This window comes from Cnephaeus nilssonii (assembly GCF_951640355.1).
Source record: "Cnephaeus nilssonii genome assembly, chromosome: 4".
Taxonomy (NCBI): Eukaryota; Metazoa; Chordata; class Mammalia; order Chiroptera; family Vespertilionidae; genus Cnephaeus; species Cnephaeus nilssonii.
The window spans coordinates 74,310,392-74,327,454 of NC_137075.1; the positions used below are offsets into that span (position 1 = coordinate 74,310,392).

The following is a 17,063-nucleotide window of genomic DNA, read 5'->3' on the forward strand; positions in this document are numbered from 1 at the left end:
TTCAGTAAAAGAATTAGTAGTTATGCTGAGAAAATAAAAGCTCTCTTAAAAAGTTAGAAAATTACCTCTCAAATTCAGACAACCTAATTTTTCAAATGCATAAAAATACATCAAAGAATATATACAGGGTTTAGCAAGTGTAGGTTTACAGTTGTGAGTACAGAGAACACAGAGTTTATTCTTGTATTATTTATTATTTTCCATATGAACTGTAAAACTATTTTTGTCCCACAAATGTGGATTGCAAACAGACACATGAAAAGATAGTCAACATCATTAGTTATTATGAAATTCAAAAATAAAACCATAATGAGTTATGACTACAGGCCCTATTAAATTGTCTAAAATTAAAAAGACTCATCATACCAAATACTGGAGATCACATCATATGGAAAAAAATGGAACACTCACACACTCCTATTACTACTCCTATAATGGAATTATAGTATAGTATATACGTATGTTTCTGTCTTCTTTCACTCAGTATAATTATATTGAGATTCATCCATGTTTTGTGTATGTATTAGTATGTTCCTTTTCATTTCGGGTAATATTTTATTGCATGAATATACCCAATTTGTTTATTAATTTACCTATTGATGGAAATTTAGATTGGTTCCAGTGTAGGAATGTCAAATGCTGGTAGGAATGTCAAATGAAACAATAACTTTGGAAAACAGGCAGTATCTTAATGACTACTACCATATCGTTACTAAGTATATACCCAAGAGCAATGAAAGCACTGACCACATAAAGACATATACATGAATATTCATAGCAACTTCATTCGTAATAGTCAAACACTGGAACCAATCTAAATTTCCATCAACAGGTAAATTAATAAACAAATTGGGTATATTCATGCAATAAAATATTACCCAGAAATGAAAAGGAACATACTAATACATACACAAAACATGGATGAATCTCAATATAATTATACTGAGTGAAAGAAGACAGGAACATATGTATATCCTATACTATAATTCCATTTATAAAAAATTCTAGAAAATTAATCAACTTCTTGAAGATATCCTTTTTAGCTTTTAAGACTTAGTCCTCAAATGTCCCCTCTTTAGAAAACTAATCTGTCGTGACACATAACAGATCAGGGGTTGCCTGACGATAGAAGTGGAGGTAGAGAAAAAGGAGATGATAAAAGGGCAAGAGTGAACTTTTTGATGTAATGAATATTTTCATTATTTAGACTACAGTTATAGCTTTAAACTGTACACATAATTTATCAAATGTATGTAATTGTTTTAATATATGCCGTTTATTGAATGTCAAAATTGTTTTTTTTTAATCCTCACCTAAGGATATTTTTCCATTGATTTTCAGAGAGGGAAAGACAGAAACATTGATGTGAAAGAAACACATCGACTGGTTGCCTCCTGCAACCAGGGCCCAGGCTGAGAAGCCTGCAACCAAGGTACGTGCCCTTGACTGGAATCGAACTGGGGACCCTTCGGTCCACAGGCCGACACTCTATCCACTGAGCCAAACTGGCTAGGGCTCAAAGTTATTTTTTTTTTTATTGATGTTTTACAGAGAGGAAGAGAGAGGGATAGAGAGTTAGAAACATCGATCAGCTGCCTCTTGCACACTCCCTACTGGGGATGTGCCCGCAACCAAGGTACGTGCCCTTGACCGGAATCGAACCTGGGACCCTTGAGTCCGCAGGCTGACGCTCTATCCACTGAGCCAAACCGGTTTTGGCCTCAAAGTTATTTTTAAAAAAGGAAATAAAAATCAACCTGCTTGCTTATTACACTGCCCTTTTTTATATCCTTTAAAGCTGCCATCATCATTTACAAGGTCAAGTCCAAATTTGTAAGCATGGTATACAAAGAGTTCTTCTCTATTTTTCAACCTCCTCCCTTATTACTCTCCCCAATGTACATTTTTATTTCAAGCATTTCATACTGCATAATTGATCTTTGTATACGTTTTTGTACATATATTATTCTGCCTGAAACAGCCTGCTAGCAGCATCTTCCTAAAGATGACCTATTTAGCTTTGAAGATCCAGGTCTCAAATGTCTCCTTTTTGAAACCTTTCCTGATATACTTTTTCTCAATTCCTTAACCAGGCAGAACTGGTTGCTTCCTCTTTGGTCACAGCAGTGCAGACATACTTTACATCGATTCTTTACATGTCGACTTTCTTTCTCCATACCATTCAAAAGTAGTGTATATATCTAATATTTATAACCTCAATGTCTAACACAGCAGCTGGCACAAAGTAAATGCATAATAATATTTGTTGGATTGGGTTGCAATGAATTGAACTGAATTTTAATCTTGTGACTTTCCAGGCAGAAGGTGGTGATTTAGAGTTGCTATGATTCAAATAAATATGGGGTAAGGAAAAAGTAGGTTTACAGTTGTTTGTATGAAAAATAATACAATAATAAATAAATATTAACACAAGAATAAACTGTTTCATTTACTCACAACCATAAACCTACTTTTGCCCCACCCTGTATGTTGACAGCTACATGTTGGACGATCTGAGATATATGTTGGACTATATTTAGAAATATTTTAACATATTTCCAGTATTCAGAAAATTAAATATATTACTGTACCAAATATACTCATTACCCACCTAGGTGTGTCATACCGTAACATTTTTACAAAAGTACTTCTAAATAATTTTAAAGTAATTTTGTTCTCTAAAACAAAAATCCTATATATTTTTATTACAAAAAAAATAGTTCTTCCTAACCAGACAGCAGATTTATATCTTAGTATAAATGAGGCAAAACTTAAAATACACAACTATGTATTAGTAAAATAAATTTACAATTACTCTTACCCTATGACATCTTTCAAAGGCTTGTTTGGTTTCTTGTAAAAGATTAACCACCACTTCTTGGGATAGAAAGGTTTCCCCATGAGTATCGATACTTGGCCCCAAGTTGGTACGTTGTCTAATTCTCTCTTTCAAATCTTGAATACTAGAGCATCATATTAACCAATTAAAAAAGAACACTTCACTATACATAGATTTTCATTTCAAGTACTCTCAAAGTTAGTATACATCAACAACAATAAAAAAAATGGACCAATAGTCAGATCTAAAAGTTCTAATTCCAATAATTAGTTCTGAAAAGAGAAGTGAGCCTTAAATCTCTAAACAGAAGACTTTCACCTGAAAAATTAGGAGATTCAGAGTTATGATCTCCAAAGGCTCTTTCAGCTCTACAATTCTGACTCAATAGCCAAAAACTCCTTGTTCTATTTTGTCGGAAGTGGGCTACTCCAAAGAAGTTAGTATTCCAGATAACTAAATGGTTCTGCTTAAAATAAACTTTAAAATATGATGTTTTTAAAATATGTTAAATGATTTAAATATAATGGTTATAATAAATCCCAATAAACATTTCTTCACTATTAAACAAGATCTGTTCAACATAATTTAGCTTTCCTTAACAACTAAAGCGTCACTTTGAACATTTATTATATGGTGGTATCATTAGGTTAGATTTTTTTTTATCCTAGAATATGTAGCTCCAGACTACTGTGAACTAATTTACTTAAAAATGTTTGATTGTTCTTTAGTTTTTCTTTTCCTTTACTTGCTCCTGCCTTTCAGCTGTCAATTTTTACTCCTAATTATAACCTCCCCCTGATCATTATTTAATATACAACAAACTGGGAAATAAGATACTGACTTGAGTGTGTACATATGTGGACTCTGGACCCTGGTTATAGGGCTGCACAGAAGCCATTCTGCTTCATCCTAGAATCAACTGGGTTCTAGACAGTTGAGATCTGGATTACTGAGGTGCCACCAATTCTTTCAGCAAATCACTATCTTCTAGTATGTGAATAATCACAAATTTTAAGATATTAATTAAATAATTTTATGTACAAATCATTAAAAAGCTCAGGGTACCTAAACTGTGAACTGTCTATTGGCTGTATTTTTTCACACCTATAATAATTTAAAAAAAAATTGCTTCCTAGTTAATAACCTGAAATTTGAAACTAAAAAAGAATCTATAGAGCTCTTTATAGTACTGGTATTCTGCTTTACATTTTAATCATATTATGTTAGGTCATTTTTAATATGTGGTTCAAGGGACAGGATTTGATCAATGTTATAAACAAATTGGATTAAAAGAGTTCTTCATAAAAAATTCTGATGACTCAATATTGGACAACTTTGTCCAAATATAATAAAGTTCTTAATATCTTTAGTCTTATTAATCATAAACACTCACCCTCCTGTGCCAATGGATCTCTTTTGATGGTTTTTTGAATCATAATAGCGCTGTAGGATCATAGCACTTCTGCTTTTCAAATATCCAGTCTCCACCTCAATATAGTTCTCCAAATAGGAAATGAAAATGGATTTGATAAGCTTAGACAAGAAAGTCTGTTTATCAGTACCTAAGTTAAACTCCATCAACTTGCTGGAAAGATTTGTGGTTCTTTTCATGGAAGAGGGGGAAAAAAGATTAATATATATTTTAGGCATAATAACAATACTAAGGAATATATATTTTTACAATGTAAATTTAATAGCTTATGTTAAACCACCATTTCTTAAAGCTTGGGAATGTACTTATTAGGATGCAGAAATAATGTACTTATTAGAACATTATGGTTTTAAAACTGCCATAAACTGCTAGTGATGGCTTAGGAGAGGAAACTGAGGCAACCAACCAGTCTAGAAATGGCAACAAGTGGCAGAAAGTCTTCACGTATGCTCTAATGCCATTCATGACGTGGTACACAAGTCAGAATACTGAGGGGGTTTACTCTCTGTTCATTCTCGTTGGTCTTTGTCCATGTGACTTTTCTCTAATTCTGTTTCCCATTGTTGAAAACAGGCTCATAATAATGTTGTTATTTATAAGAACTTTTGGATTGTGGTTATTTTTCAAAACTTTTCCTCTCAAAATGATGACTGAAGAATAGCAATAGGGCTAGGTAAAAACTCCATATGAAACTTCTGATATAATATTTCTAAGTTTAACACTGTCTTTTACAAAAAAAGATTCTCACATTAGACTTAAAGCTGAAATTGTCATTTTAAAAAGAATTTGTCCAGCAGAGGTGGGCTGAAGGGGGTCAACAGGAAAAATGAAGGGACATATGTAATACTTTCAACAATAAAGATTAAAAAAAAAAAGAATTTGTCACTTCCTCAATTTCTAAAATTTCAACTGCAGATAAATATAATTATACTAGGTTCTTGGAGAAAATAATTAAAGAACAGTGAATTAGCTTACAATTAAAAAAAAATTCTCAAGTCTTAGTTTAAATAATGTAAACAAAGCTTTGTTTCATTAGAATGCATTAATATAAAGCATAATACCCTTAAATTAATGTACTAAGAATACTACTCTTGTACAATACTAATCTATAAGCCAAGAATTTAATGCTAAAAAACACATTGCTATCTGCCAAACTATTATTCAAAAATACTTGAATACTTGCCCATTTAAAAAAAAAACACATTAAAATCTAAGATCTGTTATGATTTTATAATAATTAAAAATATACCTTGTATATAAGTCATAGAGATTTTTGAGATACTGCTCTGCATCAGACTTCCTACATTCTTCTAACTGGTCTTTCACAAAACTCTAAAAAAAACAGTCAACATTTTGTCAATTAAGTAAATATTAAATTACATACTCAAGATGTATTTTTCTGAAATTAACTCCACATTCTTAAACTTTTCTGACTTACAATTCAATGGAAAAGGAAATGTGTAGAAAATATACCAATAAAAAAATAGGTTTAAAATTTTACCGCTATATTTACTAGTCCATCTACATCAGTCATGGGAATAAGAATTAAGAATTTCAAAATATCTTTTTTCTTGAAAATGGCCTATCCTGACTCATAAAGTACATTTACAACAACAACAACAAACAAAACCTGAGTTTATACGAATATAAGCATTTCCTTAAAGCAGCATTTACCAAACTGTGGTCTTGGTAACATTACTGTCCCTTGAGGCATTAATAGGCATTACTCTAAAACTGGGAAATGCTGTATATTTCCCCCCCTATTTCTAGAGAAATACTTATTAGTACTTTTAAAGGGTATTTAAAAGCCCTAAATTGTGTTTTAAAAACAAACATATTTAATGTATCTTAATCCAGTGGTAAACATAGCTTAGGAAATGTTGCCTTAAAATATAATGCTATGGGAGTATAGGCTATAAATTAAATTCCTATGATTTTTCCTTTTCATGTTAGTACCATATTATAAAAAATTCTACAGACTGCATTTGTAATTCTTATTCAATTTCACAAATGCCATCTATTGGTCAAGGTGAGGACCAATAAAAATAAAAATTTGAGGCTACCATACTATAACCTGTTACTACAATTGATACTACTACTACTACATACTGGTAAACAAAATTCAAACATGTGCTTTTATGACACTTAGTGATTAGCATATTTTTTCAACAAAACATGTTTTTGTTTTTTTCTGTTTTTGTTGTTAATCCTCACCCAAGGATCTTTTCCATTGATTTTTTTAGAGAGTGAAAGGGAGGGGAAGAGACACAGAGAGAGAAAATTGATGTAGAGAGACACATCAGATGGTTGCCTCCCATGTGCGCCCCAACCCAGGGCCAGGAGTCTGCAACCGAGGTACATGCCCTTGACAGGAATCGAACCTGCGACCCTCAGTCGCAGGCCGATACTTTATCCACTGAGCTAAACCAGCTAGGGCAACAAAACATGTTTTAAAAAGGATGACACTATCACTCCTTTTCCCCTTCAGTGAATAAGTAGATTTCTATTCCTACTGTCATTACACAGTAAACTAATATTTAAAAAAAACTTTTAAAACACAGAAAAAAAAATCAGATATTGCTTTAAGAACTACATAGTCGTTATTTAAAATTACCTGTAGTTTGATTTCAAATACGTTTTGAATAAGTTTAGCTAGTACTGTTTCTGGATTACTAAAGATATCTCCAACTTGTTTGTTCACCCGTTGACAGAGTATTGCTGCATCTTCAAATATATCATTTCTCATGTAAGCACCCTAAATAGCAGAGGCATTTTACATAGTGAATACATAATTTTTAAATAGTTTTTACAACACAAATTAGCATATAATAAAATGAAATCCAAAAAGTGTACTGTTATGTTACCTCCTGGCACTGCTTTATATAAACATCAACACAATGGGAGTAACCCTATGAAGAAGAAAGAAATACATTATCAATGTTCTATTAAATTATAATAATAATCTCAATAAAAAAAAGTATAACTATGTAATGTAATAAAGCTATGTCTGTGTCCCAATGAATGGCCAATAGTTGTTGGACTTCAAAGAAAATTTAGGTATGAGTTCTTTATAGTCATTTTACCCAATCATCATCTAGTCATCTCCTTCAACTCCAAAACATGTGCACGCACACAAACAGATTCAAGGTCTTGAGAAAAGGTTTTAGAAATATATATTTCCTTCTGTCCTCTTTTGGATTCAAAGCATTTGCTTTCCCTTGCAAGAATGTGGACAGAGCTGCATTTAACTGACATTCTGGAAATTTACTTTAAAAATTGAATCCATTTAAATAGAATGTGTTTAAATAAAATAATTTGTCATGTTAAGCTAATTACAATGAGATTTTTGCCAATTAACAAATCAGACATTAAAAAAAGTAAGGTAAGCAATATCCTATTTAACAAAGAGGAAATATGCTAATTGACCATCACACCCCCACAAAGATGGCGGCACCCACTGCTAATAAGGAGGGAATATGCTGATTGTCATGCCCTCAAAGATGGCAGCACCCACAGCCCCAAGATGGCGGCACCCAGGCCCCTCAGCCCCACCAGAGCATCAGGCACGCGGCACAGCCGCACTGCATGCCTGCCTCTGGAGTCGCCCAGTCCCTTCAGTCCTCCAGCCCCTCAGGGCCGGCCCGAGGTGCAGGCAAGCCACCTATGGCAGCTGCCCAGCCGCCCAGGGCCACCCGAGGCTCAGGTAACCAGGCCCGGCTGAGCCATGCTCTGCCAGCAGTGGCAGCAGCAGAGGTGTGATGGGGGCGTTGCCTTCCCCAGATCACTGGGTCGCCTCTCACCTGAGGGCTCCCAGACTGTGAGAGGGAACAGGCCAGGCTGAGGGACCCCCCTCCAGTGCATGAATTTTCATGCACCGGGCCTCTAGTAAAGTATAATGTCTCAAGAGCCATTCTTTCTTTTATATATATATATATTTATTTCAGAGAGGAAGGGAGAGGGAACGAGAGATAGAAATATCAATGATAAGAGAGTATCATTGATTGGTTGCCTCCTGCATGCCCCCTACTGGGGATTGAGCCCACAACCTGAGCATGTGCCCTTGACCAGAATCTAACCCGGGACCTTACAGTCCACAGTCCAACGCTCTATCCACTGAGCCAAACCAGCTAGGGCTCAAGAGCCATTCTTAATACTTAGATATGGTACTTAAATGAAAAGTTCAACAAATGGCTTATATTTCCCTAATCCAGTGGTCGGCAAACTCATTAGTCAACAGAGCCAAATATCAACAGTACAACGATTGAAATTTCTTTTGAGAGCCAAATTTTTTAAACTTAAACTTCTTCTAACACCACTTCTTCAAAATAGACTCGCCCAGGCCATGGTATTTTGTGGAAGAGCCACACTCAAGGGGCCAAAGAGCCGCATGTGGCTCGCGAGCCGCAGTTTGCCGACCACTCCCCTTATCTGACATAAATATAAAGAAACATACTAAAGGAAACACTATTTCTTTAAGCACTATGTTTACAGAAATGCATTCCCATACAAATTATCTTTGTAGTTCAAATTCCAAGAAGACAGTTCTATAATAGAATATTCCTTTGTATTATCACCTGAGATCCTCTGGATTTAACTTGTCTTTTACTAGTCACATTGCACCTACTCTGTGGTTCCTACATTCCACTAGATACTTAAGATCAAGTTGTCTTGCTTTTGACCTATTTCATAACATGCTTGACTGAAAAGAATAATACATTATAAGTCAAGAAGGCAAAAGAATATGACTTTCTATGGAAAACTATATAAAAATTCATATATAGCTTGACATGATATCAAATACATATATTGGTGTTTAATAAAATATTGTTATACAACATAATAAAAGGCTAATATGCAAATTGACCAAACGGTGGAACAACCAGTCGCTATGATGTGCACTGTCCACCAGGGGGCAGACGCTTAATGCAGGAGCTGCCCCCTGGCGGTCAGTGCACTCCCACAGGGGAGCGCTGCTCAGCCAGAAGCTAGCCTCATGGCTGGCAAGCGCAGCGGCGGTGGCAGGAGCCTCTCTCACCTCCGCAGCAGTGCTAAGTTGTCAGGGAGTGGGCCTAAGCCATCAGTAGGACATCCCCCGAGGGCTCCTGGACTGCGAGAGGGTGCAGGCTGGGCTGAGGAACACCCCTCCCCTCCAGTGCACAAATTTTGTGCACCGGGACTCTAAAAGAACATAAAATCCCTATTTAAATAATATTAAACACCTAAAATTTAACATAACTTATAGAGAAAGATATAAAATGTATAGTAAGATTATTCAAAAAAATTATCATAATAGTCATATAATAGGGGAAAAATCAGAGACTATAATATATAGAATTTATATAATCTCCAGCTTTGAAGACTAATTTTCACTTATAATTTTTACTACTTACCTTAAAATGAAGTAAAACTGCTGCTACTTCCCTCATTCTGGAGATTTCACCTTTTTTTTGAGCACTAGTAAACTCCTGAATCAGTTGGCATTCTAAATCATGGTATTTACCTAAAAATAAAAAGAAAGTCCATGAGACAAACAAGGTATGCAAGCTATTTGCTAGCATATGAACTATTTATAAATATAATGACTATGGATCTAGCCCTCTTTTGAAAAATTACAAAAATAGTAAGATATTACAATGAATCTAGACACTACATTATATTGTACTTTATAAATCTATATTTTCAAGACAAAAACACCTTCCGTATCTTCCCAAATAAAACAGCTGAACTCCCACAGTCTGACTGCTATTTACCACTATTACTTTAAAAGCAGCTGATGGGGAAATACTCCCGATGGTATCTCTGAGAACAAGGGATAGGAAAAATCTTAAACTTGAAAGTGCAGAAAGAGTGAGGAGGACTACAGAAATTTTTGAGTTCAGATGCCTTTGCCTTGAACAAAATGGTAGATTCAATACCAAATTTTACCTTAAGATAATATGTGATATTTGATTCAATATATTCTTGAGGTTATTATTAGTTCTGAGTGAATAACTGAACTTTGGACTAATCTATAGTGATCAAAAATAGGGCAGGAAGTCCAACTACCTGTGTCATCCTTACCCTAACACTTTTGGGAAAATAGGTAGTTCTTTGAACCTTCTATACAAACTGGCCTCACGAACAGTGATCGGGCTACCACAGGAGCCTGAAATATAGTGGCTTTTCTAGAAACCTAGAATGATCTGCCTAAAATATAATCCAAAAATTGGCAAAAATCAAACTAATTATGTAAGGAATTATAAACTTAGTTTGTGTTTTTTTTAAAAAGAACCTACTCTAGAGATATCTTTATGAATAATCTCCAAGATACATTGTTAAATTAAAAACAGAAGGTAAAAACTATTTATATAGAATGCTAAATTATTTTAAAATAAATGAGGATGATAGAACTAAATTTTACACATATATACGTGATTTATGTCCTAGGCTTATTTATCTATAGAATACTCTGGAGGAATACCCAAGAAATTGGTAATGTTTCAAGGAAAAGCAATCAAAGCCAAGGATAGGATGGAAGGATGACATGATCCACTATCTCTCCTCTTACTATTTTTTTTTTCTTTTACCCAAGTAATTTGTTGCTTGTTCAAAACAGTTAAATAAATAGAACCCCACTTACTTGCAATTTTGGATTTTACATCTGAAAATCTGAAAGATAGAAACCAATGATGAAGTTCATTAGTTGTGACAAATATACCACAGGAATGGTACTATTGTAAAATATTAATAAAAGGGGAAACTGAGTTTGGGAATAGATGTGAATCCCCTGTACTAAATATCATCATAAAATAAGGAAGAAAGAAAAAGACAAAGCCAAAAGGGAGACAGTACTGACCAGAAGCATGCCAGGTGACAAAACTAAATTTTGGATTTTCAGATGGGGTGGTTGGTTCTCATTTAGGAAACCCACATTGAATAACCAATTGTCAAACAACGAAGAATTGTATGAGGCATTAACAATCCAGCCAGCCCCAAAACTGAGCTACTGCCTCTAGTCATATTCACTGGCATTTTAAATGCACTTGATATTTGCATATTCCTCCCTCCGTTGGGATTTTTTTTTTCAAAAGTTCAATTATTGTTATTTAAAAGAAAAATAAAAAGTATATACAAATGAGTTATTTTAAAACTAGTGTAGAAGCCAAAAAAAGGACCAAGCAATGTGCCTAGTAGAGTAACCAATCTTTGCAAATTCAGAAACTAAAATATCACACACACCATAGACTAGAATTTTTTTCAAATCTATACTAATAAAAGGGTAATATGCTAATTAGACTGGGAGACCTTCCAGACGTTCTTCTGGACAAAGCCATGGTGGTGGGGCCAAGGTAGAGGCGGTTAGAGGCCAAGAAGGGAGGGCAGTTGTGGGTGATCAGGCCAGGATGGGACGGCAGTTGTGGGTGATCAGGCTGGTGGGGGGCGGGGCCGTTGGGGGTAAGCAGACCAGCAGGGGGGTCAGTTGGGGGCGAGCAGGACAGCGGGGGAAGTTTGGAGTGAGCAGGCCAGCAGAGGGGCAGTTGGGGGTGAGCAGGCCAGTGGGGATGGAAGGAAGGGGCGAGCAGGCCAGCAAGGGGGACAGTTGGGGGTGAGCAGGCCGGCAAGGGAGGCAGTTGGGGGCAAGCACACTGGCACGGGGGGGAGGGGTAGTTGGGGGTGATCAGGCTGGCGGGAGGGGCATTTGGGGGCGAGCAGGCTGGCGGTGGGGGGCAGTTGGGGGTGAGCAGGCCAGCAGGCAGAGTGGCTAGGGGCAATCAGACAGGCAGGCAGGCAAGTGAGCGGTTAGGAGCCAGCAGTCCCGGATTGCGAGAGGGAGTCCGACTGCCGGTTTAGGCCTGATCCCTGTAAACCAGCATTAGGACATCCTTCGAGGGGTCCCAGATTGGAGAGGGTACAGGCTGGGCTGAGGAACACCCCCCCCCCCGCCCCCGCCCCGTGCACAAATTTCGTGCACCGGGCCACTAGTCTTAAATATCAGGGGAAATACACATCATGGAAAATGGATGCTGAAAGTTCCTACACAATCAGTGTGAAGACAGAGGAAAGTGACTGGCAAAAGAGATGGCAAAGACAGATGAAGAAAGTAATAAAAATTTAAAGTTATACAAAATTGATATGCAGTCTATGCCACTCAATAACAGGAATACGTTCTGAAAAATGGGTCATTGGGCAATTTCATTGTTGTGTGAACATCATACAGTACATTTATACAAACGTAGATGATATGGCCTACTACACACCAATGCTATATTGTATATAGCCTATTACTCCTAAACTACAAGCCTGTATAGCATGTTACTGTACAAAACACAAGATTAACTCAACCACAAGAGAAAATGAGGCCATCAAGAGACCAAATAAACCCGAGACACAAGAGGCCATTGCTAGTGTAACCAGGCATACTGTTTTACAGAAAAATGTTTTTATAAGTAGAAAGAGTACATTCTACAATAGTGATAAAAAGTACAGTAAATACATAAACCAGTAACATAGTTGTTTATTATAATTATCAAGTATTATGTACTTTGCATAATTGCATGTGCTACACTTTTATATGACTGGCAGCAAAATAGGTTTGTTTACATCAGCATCACCACAAACTCATGAGTAATGCATTGCACTACAACATCACAATGGCTACAATGTCTCTAGGTGATAGGCATTTTTCAGCTCCATTATTATCTTATGGGATCATATATGCAGTCTATGGAAGGCCAAAACGACATTATGTGAGGCATGACTGTATCAGTCATGGCAGATCACACAGTGCACTTCAAAGGTGTTGTGAATCTTTATGAAAAAAAATTAAATCTGATTAGGATATATATATTCAACTCCAAGAACTGACAGAGAGGCTAAAACAAAACTGTAATAGAAGTATGCAATTGTATAATTGAGAAATGGAAGAGATGAGTATATGCATGTTTTATAGCAGGCGTCCTTAAACTATGGCCCGCGGGCCACATGCGGGTGTTTTTGCCATTTTGCTTTTTTACTTCAAAATAAGATATGTGCAGTGTGCATAGGAATTTGTTCATAGTTTTTTTTAAACTATAGTCCGGCCCTCCAACGGTCTGAGGGACAGTGAACTGGCCCCCTGTTTAAAAAGGACCCCTGTTTTATAGAAACATATCATAGAGAGGATAGAGAGGGATGGGAGAGGTAGCCAAGAATTATTATGCACCTATCATGAGCAGCACATTTTAACCCATTTAAATAAATGGCACAAGTATGAAATGAGATAAAGTTAAAAGAGAGATTTTTGTGGGTCACTTTAAAAATCATTTCTCTCATGCTGGGCAAGAATGAGATTATTAATAATATTTAAGTCACAGATGACCATTACTGCTAATCCTTTATGAGGACATAGTTGAGAGTAAAATAAGATATATTTTGTGGGTAGGGAAGGAACTCTCTATGTTTGCGATATATGGTCAAGCTTTAAGTATAGCAATACATTTATATTCTACCTGTACCAGAGGATCTTCCAAGTATTACCAAAAGAATAACAGATATATTGTCTGTTATATGGGAAGACATATTTCTTTCAGATATTCACAATGCAGGAACTACTACTAGCAATATTTTATTAAAGTGTCTGACATTCCAAGGACAAAGGAAATCATGCAAAAATTTCTGTCTCAGTAAAGTTAAATTTGGGATAAAACTATTAATACCTGATTTAGATGGCCTTAAGCCTTTCAACTAAAACAAGGGTTCTTAAACTGAACTCCCCAGAGACTGCGGATAAGCTAATGAGTATAAAAACTACATAAAACTGTATACAACAATCTGTGTGAAACTGACTTATTGGAAGAAACTTTATAGTTTTCATCAGCTTTTCATTGTTGTCTCAGATCTTTAAAAACTTAAGAACTCTCATCTAGAGATAGGAAAAAGCAGCTGGGTGGTCCCATGTTTAAACTCTCTCAGTTTCCTCCCATCCTGATTATGAAAGTCCAAAAAATAAAAATTCAAAATCTCACTTCAGTAAATTTCAAAATTTTTCCCCCAGAGGAAAACAAAGAACTGAAATTATTTCAAGGTATATTATTACATTTAGAAACAGAGACCATATTTTTTCGAGCCCCGGCGTGTGAAATTCGTGCATGGGGCGGGGGGGGGGGGGGTCCTTCAGCCCAGCCTGCACCCTCTCCAATCTGGGACCTCTCAAGGGATGTTCAACTGCCCATTTACAGGGATTGGGCCATGGGGGTGTGGCCCCCCACTGGGGTGCCTGGCCAGCCAGGGTGAGGGGCTGATGGCTGTTTGCAGGCTGGCCAAGCTCCCCAGCAGGGACCCTCACCTGGGGCTGGAAGCAGGTATCTGGGATTTATTTATCTTCTATAATTGAAACTTCATAGCCTTGAGCGGAGGCCAGGGCCGGCCAGGGCAGGCGGGAAGCTTGGCTTCCTCCATCACCGGGGACACCCCAAGCCTCCTGCTCACTCCAGCTCTGTGGCCGCCACCATCTTTGTTGGGTTAATTTACATACTCGCTCCTAACTGGCTGGTGGGTGTAGCAGAGTGATGGTCAATTTTCATGTTTCTTTTTTATTAGTGTATATTGTACCTTATACAAAGGAGGTACTAAATACACTCTTGTTGAATTAATGAGCAAAATCATAGAGGGAAAAATACAAGTTTATTTTATAAATTACACCATATATACAAATTAGCTCTTGAGAAATAAACTTGCCTATCAAAAGGTAACTCTTGGGCGATTAGGTGCAACTTCTGAATGATGTCTGCTGCTTCCTTTATCTATTAAAAAAATAAAAGCAATAATTATTTTAAAACCCTTATATATATGTCCAAAAACATGTTTATATTTGAAAATAGTAATATTCCCCTATGTATGCCCGCAGACCCTCACCTAAACAATTTTCTTTTAAAATTCTCAACAAATAAAACTTTTTGAGCAACAGGAATGCATTTGGGGTATCACCAATAAGTCAATAAAACATACACATCTGTCTTTCTGGCACTGAAATCTTACCATTTCATAATGCCATAATCACCTTCCCAATGAAACCTATAGTTCATTTCCTCTGAAAAAATTCAACTAATTACTGAAAGCAGAAGTGTAAGTTTCTTCCGAGTTTATCAATCCAAAAAGGGTAAACAAGATATATGAAAATAATTCCGATTATTCTGCTGCATATATCCCACTTTAAGTGAATAAAACAACAAAAATGCCACTTCAACATTTCAATAATTAGGTCAGACCACCCTCATCCAATGAAATGTAACTATTCAAAATCTACAGAAATTCTGTTAATATTAAAAGTTAATTTCAGAAAAGAAACACTCATTAATATAGTCACCTCAGCATTTCCAAACCACACATACTAATTTCATGAAAAAAAATGCCAAGCAATTCATTTAAAAATTAGAATATAAATACTTTATCAGCAATCTGTAAGCTAGTGTACTAATTTACACATCAGAACAATAAGTCAGCTACTCAGTGATTTGAAGTTCTTCTCTGGAAAGTAATAACTGTAGTTTATAATTAGGTCATTGTTATTAATGCTATAATTTGCTTTTATCCTTTAACAGTGCTCACCTTTTCAGAATTTGTAAAAACATCAGATTTCAATTCTCCATCTAGAAACTCATTAAAGTATTTCATCAATTTCTGAGCCTCTACTGCCCGTTGTCTGGGTGTGTTTACCCCTTCCAACTGGTCTCCAAGGTGACAGACTTTGGTTGCTACATAGCTAATGTGCTCATCCAGTTCTTGGAAATGTTGGAAGGCAACCTGAAAAAAATATGCATAAGCATAAAATACAATGACAGAACCCAGTTTTTACTTATAATAGAATGACAGCGCCCAATTAACTTATAATTCGTATCAAAACTAAACTACTAACTCATCACTACTCTCAAACTAAGGTAACTAAAGATAACATAAAAGTTACATAAAGATGATCTATAAAAATGATTCATGCCTATTAGATAAACACATAATCTGAAAATTTTTAAACAAAATTGCAGAATTTTATCCTTGTAACTATTAAAATCATATTTTATTATGAATACATTTACTAATCAATAAAACAGCAAGACTAGTTACTATTCATTCTGTTTAACAAAGTTTCCCAGTACCACTTAACTCATAAATAATGGTTCTGATAACAATGAACTAAGTATCAAAGAGACTAGTCATCTGAACAACTCACTAGCTACTACACTAAAAAGTTAAAAACATGTTAGAAGTAAAAGACACTGATTAAAAAAAATATTTAACAAACATTTATTTTAAATATTTAAAGAGCAATGATAATATAAGGTAATTTTTTTTTTTTTTTTTTTTTTGCTCAGCTTTGAAAACAGAAAAGATTACAATTGTTCTACTGAGGCAAATGTATATTACTTCCTAGAATATCCCTTTCCCACGGTATATTGATTATCTTCTGGTAGATAAAAATTATGCACCATGAATGCCTCAGAATTGCCAATAATAAAATTGCTGATAATTTAGTATGACAGTTTTGTCCTAACCTTAAATTGAGGGAGAAAAGCTGAAAACATATACTAAGGACATCCTCTATGCTAGACACTATTCTAAGCATATTAATGTATTTATTTATGTAATCCTTACAACAATCTATTTTATATGCAATGAAAAAACTGAGGCACAGAAAAGCTTGAGTTGCTTAAAGTTACACAGCTAATATTTTGTAGAGAACATTGGCTCCAGAACTTGTTAAACTATTAATACCATTATTATTATGAAGGGAAAACTGCATTAGAAGTATCTGAAATTTATCAATTTAACTACTTAAAAACA

At 35.6% G+C, this 17,063-nt stretch overlaps 1 protein-coding gene across 1 annotated transcript in view; it reads right to left on the bottom strand.

Annotated features, from left to right (window-relative positions):
• The window catches only part of EXOC5 (exocyst complex component 5), a 48,480-nt gene that overhangs the window by 16,587 nt on the left and 14,830 nt on the right, over positions 1-17,063 (bottom strand). The window contains exons 4-12 of the mRNA XM_079769619.1: positions 15,837-16,031; positions 14,967-15,031; positions 10,891-10,919; positions 9,662-9,771; positions 7,136-7,180; positions 6,886-7,026; positions 5,521-5,603; positions 4,233-4,442; positions 2,822-2,963 (exon numbers count right to left, since the gene is read on the bottom strand). Coding sequence (XP_079625745.1) covers positions 2,822-2,963; positions 4,233-4,442; positions 5,521-5,603; positions 6,886-7,026; positions 7,136-7,180; positions 9,662-9,771; positions 10,891-10,919; positions 14,967-15,031; positions 15,837-16,031 — 1,020 coding nt within the window. The remainder of the gene's footprint in view (positions 1-2,821; positions 2,964-4,232; positions 4,443-5,520; positions 5,604-6,885; positions 7,027-7,135; positions 7,181-9,661; positions 9,772-10,890; positions 10,920-14,966; positions 15,032-15,836; positions 16,032-17,063) is intronic.